Source organism: Anolis carolinensis, chromosome 3, assembly GCF_035594765.1.
Source record: "Anolis carolinensis isolate JA03-04 chromosome 3, rAnoCar3.1.pri, whole genome shotgun sequence".
In the NCBI taxonomy this organism is placed as follows: domain Eukaryota; kingdom Metazoa; phylum Chordata; class Lepidosauria; order Squamata; family Dactyloidae; genus Anolis; species Anolis carolinensis.
Genome location: NC_085843.1, coordinates 118,360,308 through 118,381,705, shown reverse-complemented (window position 1 = coordinate 118,381,705; position 21,398 = coordinate 118,360,308). Strand labels below are relative to the sequence as shown.

Sequence of the window (21,398 nt, the reverse complement as noted above, 5' to 3'; positions counted from 1 at the left end):
AGTTATGACTGGGGCCAGCCTCTAGTGCATGGTTTGTTATGCTAAGATCCAAGGTTCCATAGATGGGCTTTATACTGTCCACGAACTGGATGCAAAAATGTTTGGTTTTTCTTCATATTATTTTTCCTTTGGTTGTAAATTTTGATTTGCTCATTTCAAGTGTTCATTGTAACTTCTTTTTCATTCCATACTAATAAAATCAATTCCATGCAAAACCTTGTGTGCTCAAGGCAAGAATCACTTTGCTGAATTATAAGGCTGGAAAAGATAGGCCACAATGTTTATTGGTTACCGTTATTGAAGTGGGTTGGTTCTTCATCGGTCCATTATGTACAGTTATAATTTTAAGTGTTTTTAAAGCATCAAGAAGTTTTCAATTATGTTCCAACAGTAATTTTCTTGCTTGCATCGGCCATTAACGAAGTAAGTGGATAAGACTCCATTATTCTGTTTGTTCAGTTTTATTATATCAATTGACTCTCATTAACGGAAGTCTGCATTTTTCATTAAAAACAGTTACACACTTCTAATTCCATCATTCGTAGCAGGAGAGTCGATATATTTATTCATGAAATTTATTTCCTAAACCGACTTTCATAGGAAAAAACTGGCAGAAAAATATCAAATATACCCCTATTTCTATCTCAAATAAAAAAGAAAAAAAGGATACATTTAATAGTTTCCAGAGAACTGGCTGTGTTTGGTCTGTTTCCTTACAACAATGAATTTCATAGGACTATACAAATGAACAGTTATTATCATGTAAGTATTCGTACAAATCACCTCACCAATATAAAGAAGTCTGTTATCGGTGAATTATTGCTGTATTTTCTACATTCAATCTTCTCCCAATGTATTGCTTAAAGCAGTAGTTCCCAACCAGGGACCATTTTGACTTGGCACCACTCTCCAACATTAATACCAAAAAGGATTACAAATCAGTTGTTGGTCAACTTTAGATTCGGTTTGGTTATTTGGGGTGCTGATTCAGAAATTTAATTGGATAGACCCAAACAGCTCTAATTTCTGATACAGAACATATTTCATCCATTAGTCACCCTCTGCTTGGCAACAGAAAACTATATTTAATCATCTAGAACTGATATGGTCTATTCAATGCAATTTTTTGCATCAGCACTCCCAATAGCCCAGGAACAGGCCTATAAACAAAGACATTTTTTTCATTGAGCTGTGTTATTATTTGTGGATTTTGCTCTCATTCGTGTAAAAAAAAAAAAAAAGGTGAGGGGGCTGAGGTTGAAAAAAATACAAAAAGTGGAGACACCAACAAGCAAACTGTTCAAGGAGAAATGCCACCTGTCCTCTGGCTAATTTCAGTACTGACATTAGATGAGCACCAACAGAGGGAAGAAGGGAGAAAAGGACATCCTCTGATTTTAATTTTTCTTTCCTCACCAGTTCAAGTAGTATCCACTTTTAACCAGCAACACCCACTTTGAAGCTTCTGGGGAAATTGCTATCCGAAAACTTTAAAATTATTCAGACACATTCGATTGGTATTTTATGAATGTTTTTTCTTACAATATATCTTGTGCTCTTTGGTTCATTTCCATTGCTAGTTATTGTACACAGAAAGGTGAATAAGGCCACAAATTCTGTACACTACACATCTGTCTGGGAGTGAATCCAAATAAAGTCAAGAAAATATATTTAAGAATATTACCATGAATTACCACCAAGTTGACTTCAACCAATGGTCACCCCATGAATGAGAGACTTCCAGGTCACCTTTCCATCGACAGCCTTGCTCAGGTCTTGCAGAGCCATCCATGGCCTCCATAACTATCCTTTTAAAATGTTCCTTTGGACCCATTTCCAATGCAGCCTTCCTCTTTTTCTCCTGTTTCTTTTTACCTTACAAAGCATTATTATTCTAGTGAGTCATGTCTTTTCATACGTCCAGGTGCATCTGTACTGCAAAATTAATGTGTTTTGACATTACTTTAACTGCCATGGCTGAATGCTATGGAATCATGGGAGTTGCCATTTTACAAGGTCTTTAGCTTTCTGTGCCAAACAGAAACAGCCTAGGGTGGGGGATAGAACTCTTGTTGGTTGGAGGAAAGTGTGAATGTTGCAATTGATTAGTATTGGAAAGCCTTCAGCTTCAAGGTCTAGTTGCTTAGTGCCTGGGGGAACCCTTTGTTGGGATTCCAGGCATAAATCCATCAGAGCCTGCTAACACCTCCCAGCAAAGGATACCCTCAAGCAAGAAGCAGCCAGGCTTTGAAGCTGAAAGGCTTTTCAATGCTAATTGCAACAGTCACACCTGCCTCCAACAGACAAGAGTTCTTTCTCTCTCCCTGGACCTTCCACAGATATATAAACCCCAGCTGCCTAGTTTCCAACAGACCTCACAACCTCTGAGAATGCCTGCCACAAAAGCAGGCGAAACGTCAGGAGAGATTGCTTCTGGAACATGGCCGTACAGCAACCCAGATCAAGTCCTTGTCAAGCTACAACTCTCACGATTTCACAGCGTTGAGCCCTGGCAGTAAAAAGCGGTGTCGAGCGGCATTCATTCCGAGCACACGGAGCAGCCTTTTCGTCTCCCGGGTCGCCGTGCGCAGGGCTTGTGTTTCCGGCGGAGGGCAGAGTGCGTTGCACCACCCAGGGCGATGTTGCGGGGGAGGAGTGTATTCGGCGACGGACCTATAGGGCTCTGTGGCTCCAGAGCGAGAGGAGTAGAGGGAGCCTCGGAGGAGAGACCTGGCGAGGGAGCGAAAGGCATGAATTTGGAGCGCCTCAGGAAGCGGGTGCGGCAGTATATCGACCAGGTAAGGCAAGCGAGCCCGCCGCCCCCCTTCGCCTCTTGGGCCTGGGCCCGCTCCGTGACAAGGGAAGGGGCGGTGGCCCAGGCAAAGGGCCGCGGAACAGAGCAGCCACTTCACGGGCGCCTCCAGCTTAAAGGCTCGGCGGGTGGAGGAGGAAACGCCCTTTCGCCTGAAGATGCAGTTAGCCCAGGCATGGGCAAACTTCGGCCCTCCAGGTGTTTTGAACTACAGTGCCTATCGACTCTTAGGAGTTGTGGGAGTTGTAGTCCAAAACACCTGGAGGGCTGATGTTTGCCCGTGCCTAAGCTAGCCACTTTATAGAATTCATACAGTTTGACCCCACTTCACCTGCCATGGCTCAATGCTAAGCAATCCTGGGCTTTGTCGCTTGGTGAGCTCTTTATGAACCAAGCTGGACAGAGCATATTATTTGAGAACACAGAAATGCTGGACCACTCTCACAACCTCCATATCAGACTACACAGAGAAGCCAGTGACATCCACAAGCAGGTGGACAATTTCAACAGAAAGGAAACCATGAAAATGAACAAAATCTGGCTACCAATCTTAAAAGCACTCTAAAATCAGGACAGTAAATAAAGAGCAACACTCAGAAGACAGGGAAATTCCAGATATGAAACAATCAGGGCCAGCTAACTCCTAAGGCAGACAAGAGTTCTTTCTCCCACCCTGAACATTCCAGAGATGTATAATGCCCATTTGCCTAGTTTCCAACAGACCTTACAACCTCTTGAAGACACCTGCAATAGATGTGGGAAAAACGTCAGGAGACATTCTGGAACATAGCCATACAACCGGAAAACTCACAGCAACCCAGTGATTCTGACCTTGAAAGCCTTCGACACAAGGCGAAGAAGCTTGTGAAACTACCAACTCCCATGGTTCCATAACATTAAAATGGTGGTGATAGTTTATCCTGAGACTCCATCTGCACTGTCCATATAATCCAGTTTTGGAATGCAGATAATCTGCTTTACACTGGATTATATGAGTCTACACTACATTCAGGAAGTGGATTATATGGCAGCATTCCTGCACCCTTAGAGAGCCAGGTCAGTGATCATAGTATTGATCCTCAGAGGAGGCTGTATACTCTGTACTGGAACTGCCTTGCAGTAATTGTTTTTTGATCATTTGTTTTTTGACTCACATGTTTTTTACAAAAAGTGTAGATGAATAGAATAATATAAATGTATGAAACAAAGGGAATCCTGATATGTGCTCTGCTGCAGAATCCTTTAGATAAGATGTAAACAGGTAGAAAGAACTATGTTTTTCCCTGGTTTAGATTTCTGTCATTTGTTTGAGAGCTAAGACACACAGTGCTCCTGTGATTGTACTCCATTTTACCATCATTTTTGCAATACAATAAATAGCAGTGTGCTGCTAGATGCAAAAGTGTAAACTTATGCTTTGCCATAATTCCTGTAATTTAAATTAATCATGTTACATTATTGACAGTTAATGTACCAGGAAATTTTAATCACAAGTGGAGGAAGTATCTAGAAAAGAGATGGCCAGATGTTATGTTTTGTATCAGAATTGTAACATATGAAACATATTCCAAGGCTGTGTACTTTTGAGAAGAGGCTCTTTCTCAGTAAAGTTTCAAGGCTGTACAAAAGAGATTAGTCCAACTACGAACTCAGATGGCAATAAAAGAAGCACAGGATGTTCTTATTATGGTATGATTAGCACCAGGTTAAATATAAGATAACTGAGGTAAGGTCCCACTCAAGTTCCACTGCATGATCTTCAATTTTTTTCAGCTTCATAATCTTTACCACATAGTCCTTTTGTGAAGATGAAACAAGTAGCAGCTGTGTGTTGCTCAATGTGGGATATAGCTGTAATAAATTTATATACTTGTTTCCTGTAGGCATATTGTAAAACTTCTTTATCCTCCTCTTTTTTCTCTAAAACAGCAACAGTATCAAAGTGCTTTATTTTGGGCAGATAAAGTGGCATCATTATCTCATGGTAAGATGGATTTTTTTATCTTTCATAATAGTACTTCTTTTTCGAAACTGACATCAAGAAGTCTCCTTTTAATTAACTTTTATTTTCTCTAATGTTTATTTTTCAATATACAGTAGAGTCTCACTTATCCAACATAAACGGGCCGGCAGAACGTTGGATAAGCAAATATGTTGGATAATAAGGAGAGATTAAGGAGAAGCCTATTAAACATCAATTTAGGTTATGATTTTACAAATTAAGCACCAAAACATCATGTTATACAACAAATTTGGCAGAAAAAGTAGTTCAATATGCAGTAATGCTATGTAGTAATTACTGTATTTACGAATTTCTCACCAAAATATCATGATATATTGAAAACATTGACTACAAAAATGTGTTGGATAATCCAGAACGTTGGATAAGCGAATGTTGGATAAGTGAGACTCTACTGTACTCTCATCCATAATTTGATCAGTTTGAAAGCCACAGATGATAATTTGGGGGTATTTTCAGCAGTGGTGTGCAAGATGGGGGCTGTATATTTGCAGATTTTGAAAACCCTAATTACCACCTGCTACTAAAATGTAATGAAGTTGCAGCATCACAACTAATAAACATAATTTGTCTTTTAAAAGGGCATATGTATTTTGCTTATGATGTCACAGAAGCCTAATGGTTTTGACTTTTATAACTCATTTTGAATCTTGGCCTGAGAAAAAGGTGATATAAAAGTAATTATAGCCAACAGCAACAAGAGGCACATGGTCCATGTGCTTTGCCTCAATTGTAAATTGTGACTCCTGAACTTACATGAGATTGTAGTGTTCAGAATGGTACTGGTTGTCTAGGTTTCCAACTTTAGCCACTGAGTAGCCCTGATTTGGTCCCTGGGGTTTTGAAAAGTTGTTGATTCTAAATTTCCAATACAGTATAATGTATCTGTTCTACAAACAAATGTTTGCAATACTTGTGTTCGGTTCATGTTCCAAAATATAACAGTGTATTTACTATTTATATTTACAGTGATAAGCTACTGTGGAAACTGCTGTGGAAATTTTGATGGGTTTTTATTATTGCTTATTATATATAAAATATTTATTTTGCATAAGAAATGAAATTGGTGTTAAAGTACTTTGGTCTATGTATTTCATTCAAACAATACTATGTATGTTTTATATGTTCCTTCAAGCAAGATGAAATTCATGAATTTTGTATAATTTCAATCATATTTAATAAAGATGTGTTGTTATTTCTAGAAGATCCGCAAGATATCTATTGGCTGGCCCAATGTCTTTACCTCACAGCTCAGTACCACAGGGCAGCACATGCTCTTAGGTCAAGAAAACTAGATAAGGTAAGGAAGTGTACACAGTTCTTGTTACTTAAAATTGTGCTTTACAGTAAGCAGGATTTTATATTCCTTTGGTTTTGTTGTCCTGGATGTATTCCAATGGCAATAAGATGAGAAACAACATTGTTTAAGGCTATCCCCATTTTCATGCATGCACACGTATTTCTGCATCCATCCATTCATTCCTACTTATTTACACAAGTACATACACATATTCACATCCTACTAACTTTGGAAGAAAGCCTCCCATTCACTTCAGTTGGAGTTTTTTCTTGTCCAAATTACAGGTGCCAAGGTCTAGTCCAAACTGGATTAGGACTCTTATGCAGAACAGCAGACAATTTTAATCACAGCAGCCTCCCAGAACAGTGTCAGATTCAGGCAGCTTAAACAAAGCTAAATAAAAATGTTTAACAAAACAAAGAGTTCTGAATTCTGAGAATGCCTTGGACCACAAAAAGATCCAACCAGTCCATACTCCAGGAAATAATGCCCGACTGCTCACTGGAGGGAAGGATATTAGAGACAAAGATGAAGTACTTTGACCACATAATGAGAAAACAGGAAAGCTTGTAGAAGATAATGATGCTGGGGAAAATAGAAGGAAAAAGGAAGAGGGGCCGACCAAGGGCAGGATGGATGGATGGTATCCTTGGAGTGACTGGCTTGACTTTGAAGGAGCTGGGGGCAGCAACGGCCGACAGGGAGCTTTGGCATGGGCTGGTCCATGAGGTCATGAAGAGTCGGAAGCGACTGAATGAATAAACAACAACAAATTAAGAATATGACTTAGTGGAGCCACAGAGTTATTTATTCAGTTAATTTTATTTATGTAATCTGTATCATGTCTTTCTCCCACTGTGGGATTCATGGTGACTTGAAACATTACAGAAGTCTACATAAAAAACCGCCAGTTGTTGCAAAGTGCAAAATTTCAACAACTTTTACTTCTCTTTTAGTTATTTGAAGCATGTCGATACCTTGCAGCTAGATGTCATGTGAGTATGTTATTTTTATACCACCCTTTCTTCACTGGTTGGTGATAGACATATGGTAGAAAACAGTTAAACCTGACATGTGAAATTTGAACTTTATGGTAATTCATGGCAGTCATTGAAATGGTCCTAAAGTCAAATTATTATTTTAAATCTGGGACTGATAAAGCTCAGGAATGTAAACAATTATTTAATAAATATTAAAACACTGTTTCCTACTCTGAAAACCCATTTCTAAATAGAACACAATGGTAGTAACAGGGTAAAGAGTAGGAACAAAGGGTTAGGTGGAAAATGAGAAAAATTAAGTGAGACTGGAAGAGAAAGAAACTTTGTTGATTAAGACATTGAGAAGACAAGCTTTGCATCTAACATAGCTGTACCAGAAATGGGGCAGAGGTTAGTGTGTGTTTCTGCTTAGTTGACATTCCTCATTTGTTGAGGCATGAAGTTTGGTAATAGTTACTGGCAAAGAAATTTTCTTCTTTACATTTGCACTTTCTCTTTGTAGTATGCTGCAAAGGAATATCAGCAGGCTCTTGACATTCTTGATATGGAAGAACCAATCAACAGAAAACTGTTTGAAAAATTTTTGAAGACTGAGAGTGAGCTGAAAGACTGTTCTAGTGACTGGGAAGTTTCTCAATCTTCTGTGAGTTAAAAATGTAATACTTTAATGGTTGTGTGAGAAATAGTTTGTGGTGAAGTCAGTTTGTGATAATCATCTGCAATAAGTGTTCAAATATGAATTAGGTAAAAGTAAGAATATCTGCATTTTACAAGAGTCTCCACAAAGTATGTACACAGAGTATCCTGGATTGTATGTCCACACCTTATGCCGCAATGATACCTTTAATGTTAATATAGTGGTGCATTCATAAATTATACCAGTAGTGTGATTGGCAGTATCCATTTTACATGAAATGTTTTTCTCAGGTTTGATTTCTGTCCAAAACCAAAGAGCAAATACTGTTCCAGGTTCTGATTGCCATCTTTCTCCACCAGATGAGGAGCTCTATTTGCCTTTTGCGAGGGAAGATCTATGATGCTCTAGATAATAGAACTCTGGCAACAGCCAGCTATAAAGATGCCTTGAAAATTGATGTCTACTGCTTTGAGGCATTTGACCTTTTAACTTCACACCACATGCTGACAGCAGAAGAAGGTTTGGACTGATGTTTTATTCTTCCTCAGTGTTTTTTAAAAGATCAGTTTTTATTCAAAATGTATTCATAAAACATAAATAGATGTTAATATGTGCTTCCTGAGTAATCTCTGATTGTAAATTAAATTGTACATTTGTATGCTCTACATCTATCTAGAGAACTGAAAACACTTGCATATTTTAATAATCTTTGTTTAAACTCTGTCCGTTTACTGGAATTCTCATTTGTTTTCTCACGTTTTCAGAAAAAGAACTTCTTGCAAATCTATGTCTTGGAAAGCGGTGTACAGAAGAAGAACAAGTATTACTACGTTTTTTGTTTGAGAATAAACTAAAAAAGGTAATGGTTTTCTCAAAGTAGGAGAAGCAATATCTGAACTTCATAGATGTTGTAATAAAGACTTTAATATAAGTAATAACCTGCACTTTGCATAATAGATTTTATGATCTGGTTAATCTTGTGTTTATCAATACATAGTGTTAATCAAAGAAAATTTACTCCTCAGAGGCTTTCAATTTAGTTAGCAGAATTCATGCATGAATTGAGATGCTAAAAATGCAGAATAAGAGTTGTCAAAATAGTATATTAAGGTTAAGTTCACAAAGTAACTTAAAAACTGAGCCTTTGACTCACAGTTCCCTTCACTCCTATTTTTATTTTGTGCATGAAAGACAAATCATGTGATAATTTGAGAAACCATGGTTAAAAATATGCAGCAACCTTGAACTATGCTTCAGATTTTAATTTATTAAATAACTTGGATCGAATAAATTGCACATCGTCAAATTAATACATGATACAGAAGGATATTTATATGGACAGATTGAAATAGTATAATGCAGATTGCTAAAATTGCATGAAATAACATCGTGTGTTTGTCCTGTATGAGTTACATAGCTGTTTAGTATCCTTTGTAAATTAAAAAAGTTACACTGTGGCTGGAAAAAAATATTTCCCCTCCTACTCTTTAAACAAGTTTCATGCTTTGAAATGTAAGAGGATATAAGAGAGCAAGTAAACAATCAGAATGAAGAGTGATAGACGACTAGTAGGTGGATTATATAAAGAGAGATGACTTTATGGGAGTCCATGGAGGCAGGATATTATTTTTAGATTCTGGCTGAATCTAAAGGCAGTTGTCAGTCTAGCTGAGCTGGTCCAGGAATGATCACGTTTTTTGAAATATAGAATCAAACAACATGAACAGGAGAACTTTAGGAATTAAATATAAGTTGAAGTGTTCCAAAATTGATTTAGGCAGGATAGACTTGGAAATCATTTTTGGAAAACTCACTGAGTTTAGAAAACTCACTGATGCACTTAGAGCTGTATCCCACAATAGCTTTGCACTAGTGCAACTTTTGCCAACCTGGTGCCCTCCAGATGTGTTGAAATCAGCTCCCATTGGCTCAGCCAATATGGCCCCAGTGGGTATATAACATGTAGGAAGAGGCACTTAATGTCTTACTTTGAACAAAGTATATTTGCCAGCTCAGGGTTGGGTAAATTGCAGCTCGCTGGATGTTGTTGGGCTATGGTTTCAGACATTCCTTGGCATTCACTATGCTTTTATTGGGAAGGTAGTGCAGACACACTGTTGGATGGAAGAGTGCTGTGGTTTTGGAACTGAATAAATCTTAAGACTATTGCCTTTTTCTGCTTAGCAGATACGCGTACACTCCTGACATGAGGTGCATTTTACAATGCATATTCAACATTTCAAAGCTCTCGATAGCCAGTTGATAAAAGAAAACATGGGTGTGTTACAAGAAGATTGAAATTAAACTTATGTGATTTCAGGAGATCCCAGGCCAGAGTATAGAGTGGAGTACTTCCTTCTCCAATTCAATTGAGGATGTCAGCAGGAATTTGCAAATTAATTTTGTCCTGGTTATAACTTGGCAGCCAAGTTTTCAAAACAAAATAGAAACTTGTCAATATGTGGCTTTGAAAAGAAAGCAAACCAGTGTGCTACGGCAATCTTCATATTAATCTAAGATGCTACTTGATCCTCTGTCAACATTTCTTCCATCTTTCAGTATAACAAACCTAGTGAAACGGTGATTCCTGAATCGGTCGATGGTCTACAAGACAATCTGGATGTAGTAGTGTCCCTGGCAGAAAGGCATTACTATAACTGCGATTTCAAAATGTGCTACAAGCTTACTTCTGTGTAAGTAAAGAAACAGTATTGTTATAAAATGATATTTATTTGGTGACACTCTTAGAGAGCTAACTAAATTGATGAGTACTTTGTTAATTATATGTTTCATATACTGAATGGCTTAAGAGAGATAAATTATCATTTGATAATTATCTGTTTTATCTTAGACATAGTACATTCTAGGTTTATTCACCCAATTATTGCTTATATATATCAGCCCTTTTCCCCAGAACTGGGGAAAGTTTAGTGCAGCTTACCAAATTAAAACAATGTAAATAAAATATATGTGTAAAATATATCTATAAAATGAAAAAATGTTATTGTTAAAATATGATTTAACTATCTGTGGAATTAAGAAAAAATATAAAACAGTATAGGACAATATTTCTGAAAAGCATGTCAATATAAGTCGGATAATTTACTATATCAAGGCAGGGTCCAGTCTAGCTCCCAAAGAAGGGCATACCAAAGCATGGGAACAGCCACCAAAAAGGGCTTCGTCATGTTGTCACCAGTCTTACCTGTAAGGATACTGGAACTGAGAGCCAAGTCAAGTACATATGGGAGAGTATTTTCTTTCAGGTAATTTTAGAGCCATCTGTCAGGAGCACTTGTGCTTTTCCTGCATGGCAGGGGGTTGGACAAGATGGCCAATGCGATCTCTTCCAACTCTATGACTCTGTGATCCTATGGAGGCAAATGATACAGAGCTTCATAAGTCCTCACCAGAATTTTGTCTAGAAACAGACTGGTGGAAATATTGCCAAAAAAGGAGTCATCTGCCCCCTGTAACCAGCCCTAGATAAAAGTTTGGCGACATTTCTCTGGACCATCACAAATGTCTTAAGGCTAGATACCTTAATAAAACAATATACATAAGTGAATGTAATATCTTTCTAAATTCTTGCAGGAAGGATAAAATACAAAACACTTCTGTAGTACATTACAGTAGTAATATTTTATTGTGACTGAACTAACTCAAACATTTGTGGGTTTTATGTGGACTTACGTTTGTGGGTTCTATGTGGACTTACTTTTAGAGTAATGGAAAAGGATCCATTCCATGCCAGTTGTTTACCTGTTCACATTGGGACACTTGTGGAGCTGAATAAAGCAAATGGTGAGAAAATGAATACATACTCTTTAAACCCTCTTGATGTCTCCTCTTTTACCCCATGTATCTTTCTAAGACTCTAGACCAGGCTTTTTCATTCTGATTTTGTTTAAAATGTAGGAAGCTGATGTAGTTCTGACCTTGGAGTCATGAAATCTGAATTCAAATCTTTACTAGCCATGACGCCCACTGGGTGACTTCAGCCAGTTACAACTTCCCAGTCTAACCTACTTCACAGTTTGGTTGTGAGGATAAAATGGGGAACAGAAGGCAATGTACACTATTTTAAAAAAGGGTAGGATATAAATATTAGAAATAGATTTTATTGGGGAATACTATTAGATCGTTACATCGATGAAGTAAGGTGGAGTAAATATGGAATTCCCTATATGTAATGGATTGAATCTAAATTAAAAATATCAACCTCTGGTTTTTCTTTGTAGAACTCATTCTTGCATTTAATTCTTGCAGGGTGGATTCGTTACAGCTGTACATTTCTTCTGATTCTGCATTCAAATCTTTCACATTTCCCTCTTTAAAGGCATTTTGAAATGGACACTTAATGATCATTACATTACTATTTGATCTTTACACTTGAACACTTTATTAAGATCATATTGAAATATAAAGGGAGTTGGAATAAACAGTTCTAATGTAAAACCATTCTCTATCAAGTTTTTGTTAGACACAGTTGTTATTTCAGTGCACTAACTTTTCCCCCTCCCTTTTCTACTCCTAGAACTTTTCTATCTTTCTCACAAATTAGTGGATTTATACCCAAACAATCCTGTAAGTTGCACTTTTGTTCATTTTTTTAATAAGTATGGCATGAATGTCATTGACAAAAGTTTAAAGTTAGCCAACATGTAAAGCACATGGTCATAAAGGTAGCTATGCTTTAGTGTCACAAGCCACATACTGGGAAAAGCTACCATCCACTTTTCCCAGTATCCCAGTGGGCTGTGAGGGATTCTAGTAAGCAGGGCCAGAATAGGGTCTCACACAGTGTGGAATGCTTTTCAGTGATAAAGGTAGAGAACAAGTTCATATCCTCTGTCAGTGATTATAGTTATATAATTTTCAAGTTGTCAGCTCTTTCAGTACCTCTATATTTTTAAGATATTTAAAGAGCAAAATATTTAAACCAATCTGACAAGGAAACTATGGAAATGAGAGGTCATTTTTATTTTTGATTAGATAGAATAATTGAGCTGTACTTTGCATGCCTGACAGCCATTATTTAATGCATTGCCTACTGTGTGGGAAAATAACTAGATAGGTAAGAATTTTGTTTGTGTTATGTGTGCATTCATGAGCATGTGGAAAAGATTTTGCACATGGATAGATGAATGACTTGAACTTAAATAACAAAAAAGACAGTAGGCTCAGCAGAAAAGAAGTTTGAGTGATTTGTATTAGTTATCACTGCTGACTGCTGACATCAAAGCACGATCCTCAAGTTGTTCATCACACAACAGCATTCCTAACAGTCACAGATTATGTTTGCTGGGAATCAAATACATAATTTTTGCATTTTTTATTTTATCTCTTTAAAATTATCCAGTAAAAATAGACACATTTATATAAACTAACTCATACTGTATAATTACTATTTTATTCAAATGACAATCTTCAAACTAAAACTATATGTTTTATTTTTATATAGTTTTTGTATAATAATAATAACTGACTTTCTGTCATGAACACTTTTTCATGAAATGTAGCAACGAGTCAAGGAAAAGACATAGCATGTTAATAAAATGTTCAGCACAAGCATTTGTAGATTTCAAAACAAAATGTTGATGTTAGCCACAAATAAAGTAGCCATACAATTACTTCTACCTGCTGAGGTAGGGTTTAACTGCTCCCTATGGTATGCAGTGATGTGATTTTGAATATTTTACTACAAGAGGTTTTGCTTGTTGAAAAAAAAGCAGGCAGTCTTGTTGGATGAACACAAACTTCTTGAATACACCTTAAAAACATCTGTTTGCATCCCAAAGAAAATATCTATAAGCATCAAGTTTTTTAGAATTCTAAAGTGCATCTGTGCAGATGTTTCTGTGAATGTGCATGTTATGACTTTGATTGGTGAATTGTTAATGCCTTTGTGATTTAAGTTTTTACTTGATGTTTAGGTATCTTGGTTTGCCGTAGGATGTTATTATCTCATGGTTGGCCATAAAAATGAGCATGCTAGAAGATACCTTAGGTAAGTTTTACCTTATCTTGTTTAGTCATTTGTAGAAGTGAAAACCAGTGTGGTGTAGTGGTTTGAGTGTATTGCAGGAAACGAGATAGTCATGGACATAACTAGATGACCTAGGGCAAGTGACACTCTTTTTGCCTTAAGGAAGACAATGGCAAACTTCATCTGAAAAAAATGTTGCCAAATAGACTTTATCCTAGGGTCACTGTGAGTTGGATCTGATCTAAAAGCATATAACAAGGCTAGGATTTGAATTGTGCAGCCCTCCATATGCATTCAGGGTAAAATACTGACATATTGTGAAGTTGAATCAATTCTTGCTATCTTCTTTACTACTACATATCTTGTTTGGTCTTTATTTTATGAGTCTATTTTTTTGTATTTCAGCAAAGCCACTACACTTGAGAGAACATATGGGCCAGCATGGATAGCATATGGGCATTCGTTCGCAGTTGAAAGTGAGCATGACCAAGCAATGGCTGCTTACTTCACAGCAGCCCAGCTGATGAAAGGGTATGCCAGAGTCATTTTTCAAGGAGATAATGAAAGCAGCTCAACAAAAGCATATTAAGGAAAGAAATTTCAGACTGAAGTAATATATAATTGAAAATAAAGCATTTATCCTGAGACATGTATTTGGTGCTTGCAATGAAACTGAAGGTTGTCATAGAAATGTATTTGCTACTGAGATATGTTAATCTACAAGGATGTGTTACCTCAGCATTTTCATTTTTGTGTAATATCAGTTCATCATCTTTTTATCAAAACAAGACCCTACTTTAATCCCTCTCATAAAATGAATGTCTGCTTCTTAAATTTAAAAATGCTCTAATTTTTTTTAAATTATCTGCAGATGCCATTTGCCAATGCTATATATTGGGCTGGAATATGGATTGACAAACAACTCAAAATTAGCAGAACGCTTTTTCAGTCAGGCTTTAAGCATTGCCCCTGAAGACCCTTTTGTCATGCATGAAGTTGGCGTGGTAGCATTTCAAAATGGAGAGTAAGTGTTTCCCTTCTTGTTGTACTCTGAAATATTTATGTGGATAGAAAATTTCTATATCCAATTTCTCTTCCTAATTTATCCAAAATTTTGAAACTATTCTCTACTCACTGACAGAAAGTATTTTGGTAGTGGTGATCATGTTCTTTTTTTTATTTGCAGAATAGACTGTTTAGTTGTGCAGAATTACTCTTATTCTAATGTTACTGCTATTTATTATTAGCGACATATTGCTGTGGTTGGAAAGTACATAATTTTAAAAACCGTTAAGTCTTTCTTGCGGTTTTTGTATCTTGTGGGAGTCCTAACATTGAAACAGCAAGCATTTTAAAGAAACGTTTTAGAAAATCACATATCTAAAAAGAAGTTACTATAGGCACTTTTAATATTGTAGGCACATTAAAGACATTCTGTGCCTGCAAGACCTTTTTCCTACTGATTGCTAATCTGAAGGAATTGATCAGTCAAATATAGATCAATAACTGTACTTTAGCTTAGTGACCTTTTCTCTTCCAGCTGGAAAACTGCAGAAAAGTGGTTTCTTGATGCACTAGAGAAGATCAAAGCCATTGGAAATGAGGTATTTGAATTATGCATGGTTATCAGTTGGTTACAATTAATTAGTCACAACCATACCCCTTCCCATAGTATTTTAGGAGCAGGATGCCAATATACTATTTACACCAAGCATTCTGCCTAGAAACTGTCCAGCTTTCCATGATATATTATTTAGACCACCACCCATACTTCGTATCTAAACCACAGTAAACCAGTCAAATTTCTGTTTTGCTTTTGCCATTGCTGAACTGAAGTGTTTTGTTTGGGTGGGGAGTTATATTTCTTTTCTGTGTTGTCACATACAAAACAATTTTTTTGTTTATTTTTATCAAAACAATATTTATTATTAATCCAAACATTAAAGGAAAAATACAATATGGAGTAGAAGACATAAACTGCAATGCGAATCAAAGTGCTCTTTAAAAGTGAATTGGATACTGAGTTCTGCAGATTATTGAGCCATCACTATCATACAATATGACAAGAATTCATTACACATATAGTATTCAGGTTAATTCATGATTTTATAGACTGAATATCCATGACTTGAAAAAGCATTAACGTTCTGGTTCAAGCAAAATCAAAGACTGGCTTGTCCCTCCCTCGCCTTCAGAAGCCTTATCCATTTCTTCAAGTACAGTCGTCCCTCCACATTTCTGGTTTACTGAACTTGTTTGAATACCACTTCTCACTTCTGGAACACCCAGAGCAATGTGAAATAATAAGTTTACACTGGCCATATAATATAATCCAGTTCAAACAACATTATAATGCAGTGTAAATGGGGCTGAGCGATCATATATTGTATGAAATATATTTGTAATTTTTAGAATCCCATATAGGAAGAAAGGGGGATATGAATTGAATATATAAATGAAAAATTAATCGGGCATGATGGTTTACCTGGTACATTTTAGACTGGACTTTCCATTTGCACAGCATTAAGAAGTTTTCTTTAGATATGGCACTGATTATCTTACAGGTGACCGTTGACAAATGGGAACCTTTATTGAATAATTTGGGACATGTGTGCAGAAAACTCAAGTAAGTGAGAGAGAGTGAGAGAATGCTGATTTTTAGCCAATGCTTACATTATAGATTTATCTTTAATTACATAGGATCCTAGTTTTGTAATAATATTTGCAATTAATTGTTCATTTTGTTTGATGTGTATATCAGTCTATTAGATATATGGAATGTGATATAGAATGTGCCATCCTGAAAATCTCAAGTATGAAATTTTTAATAGCAAGCTCCTTGCTTATTTGGCTAACAGTTTTCAGTGAAAAGTCAAAGAGAGAGAAACAGATTATTTGGAGATGCTGTGCCTCTTTGGTATTCAGACATTTATGAATTGTAGAATACTTTGGCATTAAAGATACTTCTTCAGCTTAGATCTTTATTTGCCATCAACATGGTTCTCTTTTTGTTTCCACAAAATTATAGAATATTGCATGTTAAAAATATGAAATAATATGTTATAATAAATGTGACCAATTTTAATAGCATAACCTGAGCTATTTTGTTGTAGTTATGCATCAAAGGCAATTTTAATTTATTCTTATTTATCTTAATAGGAAGTATGAAGAGGCTCTTGAATATCATCGTCAAGCTCTAGTGCTAATACCTCAGAATGCTTCTACTTATTCTGCTATTGGATACATACACAGTCTGATGGGAAACTTCGAAAGTGCAATTGATTACTTTCACACAGTATGTTTGCATATATTGTTTTAAATCAACATTCTTTGAAGTCAGGTCTCCACATTACAACAATTTTTTCAGGCCCCACTTTTGTTACTTAAAACTTGTAGTTTAAAAGTGAGGCCTTCAACAAATGGTTGCATGGTTGAGGCCACTCATTCAGGTTGAATTCCCAGCATTCAGTTTCCAATTTAAACATTAGGAAGACCTTCCTGACAGTAAGAGCCTTTTGGCAAGTGGATTATGCTGCCTTACAGGGTGGTGGAGTCTCCTTCTCTGGAGGTTTTAAGAAGAGGCTGGTTGGGAATGCTTTGATTGTGCTTTTCTGCATGGCAGGGGGTTGAACTGGATGGCCCTTGGGGTCTCTTCCAACTCTATAATTCTACACCAACCACAGTAAAGGTGGCATTGCATTGCATCCTAAGTCCTCTGGTTGTTTTGAGGAGTGTTCCTCCACCTTAGAGGTTTTTCTAAAAGACTTCTGCAGTCAGGTTTTTTTCTTTCTGCAACTGTCAGGAATTTTTCAAGTATGTTGATGTTTCCTTTTTGTACAACGATAGTTTGGTCTATACAAGTACAAACACCTAAAATATTCATATTCATGCATGTTCTCCTTTCCTGATTTTTTTTCCATGTTTTAACAGGCCCTTGGTCTTAGAAGAGATGATACATTCTCTGTTACTATGCTTGGACATTGCATCGAAATGTACATAGGTGATTCTGAAGCCTACATTGGTATGTTGACATTTATTATCTTTTCAGTTTGCTACTGAAATCTTCCCACACTTGTGGCTTGAGTGTACAGATCTGTAATTACACTGAATGTTGTATGCATTCTGTGCAGCTATATTGCCATTGAGAGTTACTCTCAAAATTTAGTAATGATGCTGATAAATAAGAAGAAAACATATAAATAGGAATGTAGGGATATTGTGTACATTATTAAGCAGATTAACATCACAGCCAAAATGCGTGAACTTTAGGTCCTCAGAGCTGCATCAAATATCATTGAGGGTGGCAGAAGCCACATATGTGTGCTGAGATCCTATACTGGGAGACATAGATATACAAGTATTCAGCTACAGAAAGAGAGCGGGTTGCATCACTGTTCATCTTGCTGCTTTGCAATTCAGGAATGGTTATGTTGGGGAAAACTGTGCGACCAATTGAGTGGAATGGATTTTGAATAAGTGGCCATTACATTTGGGGCATTGCAAATGTAATGACCATAAAAGTAAATAAGCTAAACTTAAGGCAGCATAATTGCTGAACAGGATGTCAGCCATTAATTTTCCATTATCTTAGTAAGCCCTTAATTTTCCTCACCATAATATAGTTATGCCTACATGATTTCCTTCATATTCCCTTTTCATTTTCTTTTCATGTAAAAACTTTATTTGAAGGTTATATCCTTCCAGTGCCTCATTTGCTCATCCACAAGTTCACGAATCTTTCCTTAAAAAAAGAGTCGCTCTCATAGTAGCACCTATAGCAGTGCTTGTAGCCACAGACAGGAAGCAGAAGGGCTAGAGCACTCCAAGCCCATCTGGAGGATTATCTTGTACAAAATGGTCTGGCAGACAATGTCAGAGGGCTTTTCTCATTCCTCCTGCCTCCTGGATTTTCAAAGAAACAGCCTAGTTGTCTAGGGAGAGGGCAAAAAGTAAGAATTAGCTGTGAACAGCAAACTTAAAATAAATGTACAATGACTGTGGAGAGTATTACATTATCTTTATTGCTCAGAAGAGATGGTGCTTAGAGGTGATGTTAGAGCTGCAGACTGTTGAACAATGTAATACTGTACTTTAGAAGTAAAGCAGTTTTGCAGTATGGGGTTCACTACTGGCTTATAGTAGTGAACTAGACCAGGGCTTTTTGAACGTTTTCTACTCACGTCCCCTTTCCGCCTGATAATTTTTTTGCATGACCCAAGGTATATAGGTATGTAAAATAGTTATGAAAATCAAACATATGCTGATAATAAACCAGCATTTGCAAGACAGGATGATTTTCTTTTTTATGAAGTACAGCTCCGAAGCATTTCTGCAGAGTCCACTGTTGTAAACACTAACAGAGTTGTATAAATGGGTGGCATTCAGAAACCTTTCACTGTTGCCAAATCTTTTGCAATCGCAACATTGAGCTGAGGAGGACCCATTTGAGATCGGGACCCACAGTTTAAAAAGCAGTGAACTAGACAATAAATACTAGCTGGGATTCATTTGGGAACTTACATCTACATAAGTGGACTTAACATCTATGGGAAATAGAATTGAGCAATTTCTCAATATCTGTATTCATTAAAGGACTGCTGTAACGTTACTCTGGGAAGCCAGCAGAGACCGATGTACACCTGGGCCAATATGCATTGAGGCCAATGTGTAATTGGGCTGATGATCAAGGTCCATTGAGCATTAATGTGCATCAAGGACTCTTGTTGATGTCCCAATATATTATACATCTCCACAATTCCCTAACAGATTTTCTTAGCAGATCTGCTACATTACTAAGTATAAGTAAAGTTAAACTACATAGATTGCTATAGGAAATTGCGGTCATTGTCTCTAAATATCCAGAGGACTGGACAGAAAGTTGTTCTTGCAGTTGTTCTTAGAGAACCATTCTGTGGCAGAAATTACTCATTTCATTGGAAAATTAATCTAGAAAGTTTCTTTTAGGAACCGCCATTAAGGATAAATTACGCTGCTATGACTTTGATGTGCATACTATGAAGACTTTAAAGAACATAATTTCACCTGCATGGGATGTCTTGGAGTTAGATATAGAAAGGCAAACTCTGGAAGAAAGTAACGTCATGGCCCTGGAATCATCACATCAGAGGAAATCTACAGAAGCACCTCATCCGTTGGATGAAACTTTTGAGATTGAAATGAATGAAAGTGATATGATGTTAGAAACATCAATGTCAGATCATAGCACATGACCCTAAAATGCTGGTGTGAGTTCATAACTCTGCAAGATCTCTAAGCAATTTTGTCACCTCATGCCTTTTGGATTCTGCTGTTTTTTATGACTACATGCTTGGGAGTATTGATATCAGAGAACTGTCCAAGGTGGTGACAGCATATTTCTTTATATCAATTTTATTCTGCAGAATAAACATATGTATTTTAATTGTTCATTGCACCTGTGAATGCTATTAAAAGACTGTGAATGTTTAAAAAAGTATTTGATTTACATCAGAGCTGATCTGGTTACTTCTTTGGTTTTCTATTTTTCTATATTCCCATATTAAATATTTGTCATCAAGACTACCTACAAAATTTAGGATTTTGATACGGTGTATTTTGTCATTTAACTTTGAATTAAGTGTGAAAAAACCTTTCATGTAATTGTGAAAAATATTTTTAGTAGTTGAATTTGATGTGCTATTGAACTGTTGCCAAGTCTTTTTAAGTGCAGTAGTAAATGTGTTGTCTGTCCTATATATGTCACTTATTTTAACTTCATGGCTATTTCTTCATAGTTTTCTCATGAGATATTATTGTAGTAATTTCTCAAGTTCAAATTAGTGATTAAACTCAAAGTCAGCTGGTACTGTGCTATACAAGTTTGAAATAGCATGATAACTACAAGGCTGGGAACTGCTATAAAGTAACTTGTTAGAATGTCTTTAAAGTGTCCTATCTGTAAGAAAAGAGGGAGAAAAAGAATGTTGCTCTCCAAATGTCTCTAGGAAACGTTCTCTAGGAAATGTGAGGGCATTTTAGCATGTTTTGGGGCTCTTGGACCAGTCTAGTCTTGCAGAAGAATGGAACTGGTTTTAAAAGGGTCCTCCTGAGTCTAAATTGTACCGGAGGGAGGGGGCAAGTAGTGCCAATGTGCCCACACAACCCCCAGAAAGCACTTGAGGGCAATCAATGTTTATATTTTATTACCCTTGGGGGATGCACTTTGATTTCTCAAGTTTAAAACTTTAAAAAGTTTGTAAGAGGTGAAAAGATTGAAATAGGGATGGCAACAGAGATCATTCGAAACATGTGAACTATGCCTCAATACAATGGCAGAATTCTTCCGGATTTTCCAGCTGTGTAACCATAGTGCAATACAAACCTTTTTACCTGTTTGTAGGAACCACAATTTCTGTGCCAGTAAGAGAATTCCTGTGCATAAATGGTTTAGAAAGAAATATCCCAATGCTGAATGTGCATTTTGTTGGAGTCCTGTTTACCCATGGTATAGAACAATGGTCCTCAAACTTTTTAAGCTGAGGGCAGGTTCACGGTTCCGTAGACTGCTGAGGGCCAGGACTATAGTTTGGGAAAAAAAACATGAATTAATTCCTATGCACATATCTTATTTGTAGTGCAAAAATAATGAAAGAACATTACA

The 21,398-nt window shown here is 36.7% G+C and overlaps 1 protein-coding gene and 1 long non-coding RNA gene across 4 annotated transcripts in view; one reads left to right on the top strand and one right to left on the bottom strand.

Annotated features, from left to right (window-relative positions):
• Positions 1-2,624: 2,624 nt before the first annotated feature.
• cdc16 (cell division cycle 16) lies at positions 2,625-20,234 on the top strand. 2 transcript variants are annotated; one of them, XM_062975437.1, is made up of 18 exons: positions 2,625-2,798; positions 4,742-4,796; positions 6,038-6,132; positions 7,089-7,127; positions 7,636-7,776; positions 8,130-8,289; positions 8,535-8,629; positions 10,330-10,463; positions 11,495-11,574; positions 12,308-12,357; positions 13,707-13,780; positions 14,165-14,290; positions 14,631-14,783; positions 15,300-15,363; positions 16,324-16,385; positions 16,919-17,054; positions 17,690-17,780; positions 19,724-20,234. In XM_062975437.1, exons 1-18 carry the CDS (start codon positions 2,640-2,642, stop codon positions 19,987-19,989), a joined length of 1,980 nt encoding a protein of 659 aa, XP_062831507.1. In that variant the 5' UTR covers positions 2,625-2,639; the 3' UTR covers positions 19,990-20,234. The 2 variants fall into 2 exon arrangements, with proteins under 2 accessions (XP_062831507.1, XP_062831506.1); XM_062975436.1 differs by having other exon boundaries at positions 2,626-2,798; positions 6,035-6,132.
• LOC134297558 (uncharacterized) overlaps positions 18,762-21,398 on the bottom strand; it is a 4,415-nt gene continuing 1,778 nt past the window's right edge. For both annotated transcript variants that reach the window (XR_010004348.1, XR_010004349.1), the window contains exon 2: positions 18,762-21,316. This is a non-coding gene — a long non-coding RNA (uncharacterized LOC134297558). The remainder of the gene's footprint in view (positions 21,317-21,398) is intronic.

Coding starts and splice junctions, on each gene's coding strand:
- cdc16 (XM_062975436.1), top strand. CDS start 2,640: ATGTTGCGGGGGAGGAGTGTATTCGGCGACGGACCTATAGGGCTCTGT. Junction 12,358..13,706: donor ATTTATACCCAAACAATCCT/GTAAGTTGCACT, acceptor CTTGATGTTTAG/GTATCTTGGTTTGCCGTAGG. Junction 17,781..19,723: donor TGATTCTGAAGCCTACATTG/GTATGTTGACAT, acceptor AGTTTCTTTTAG/GAACCGCCATTAAGGATAAA.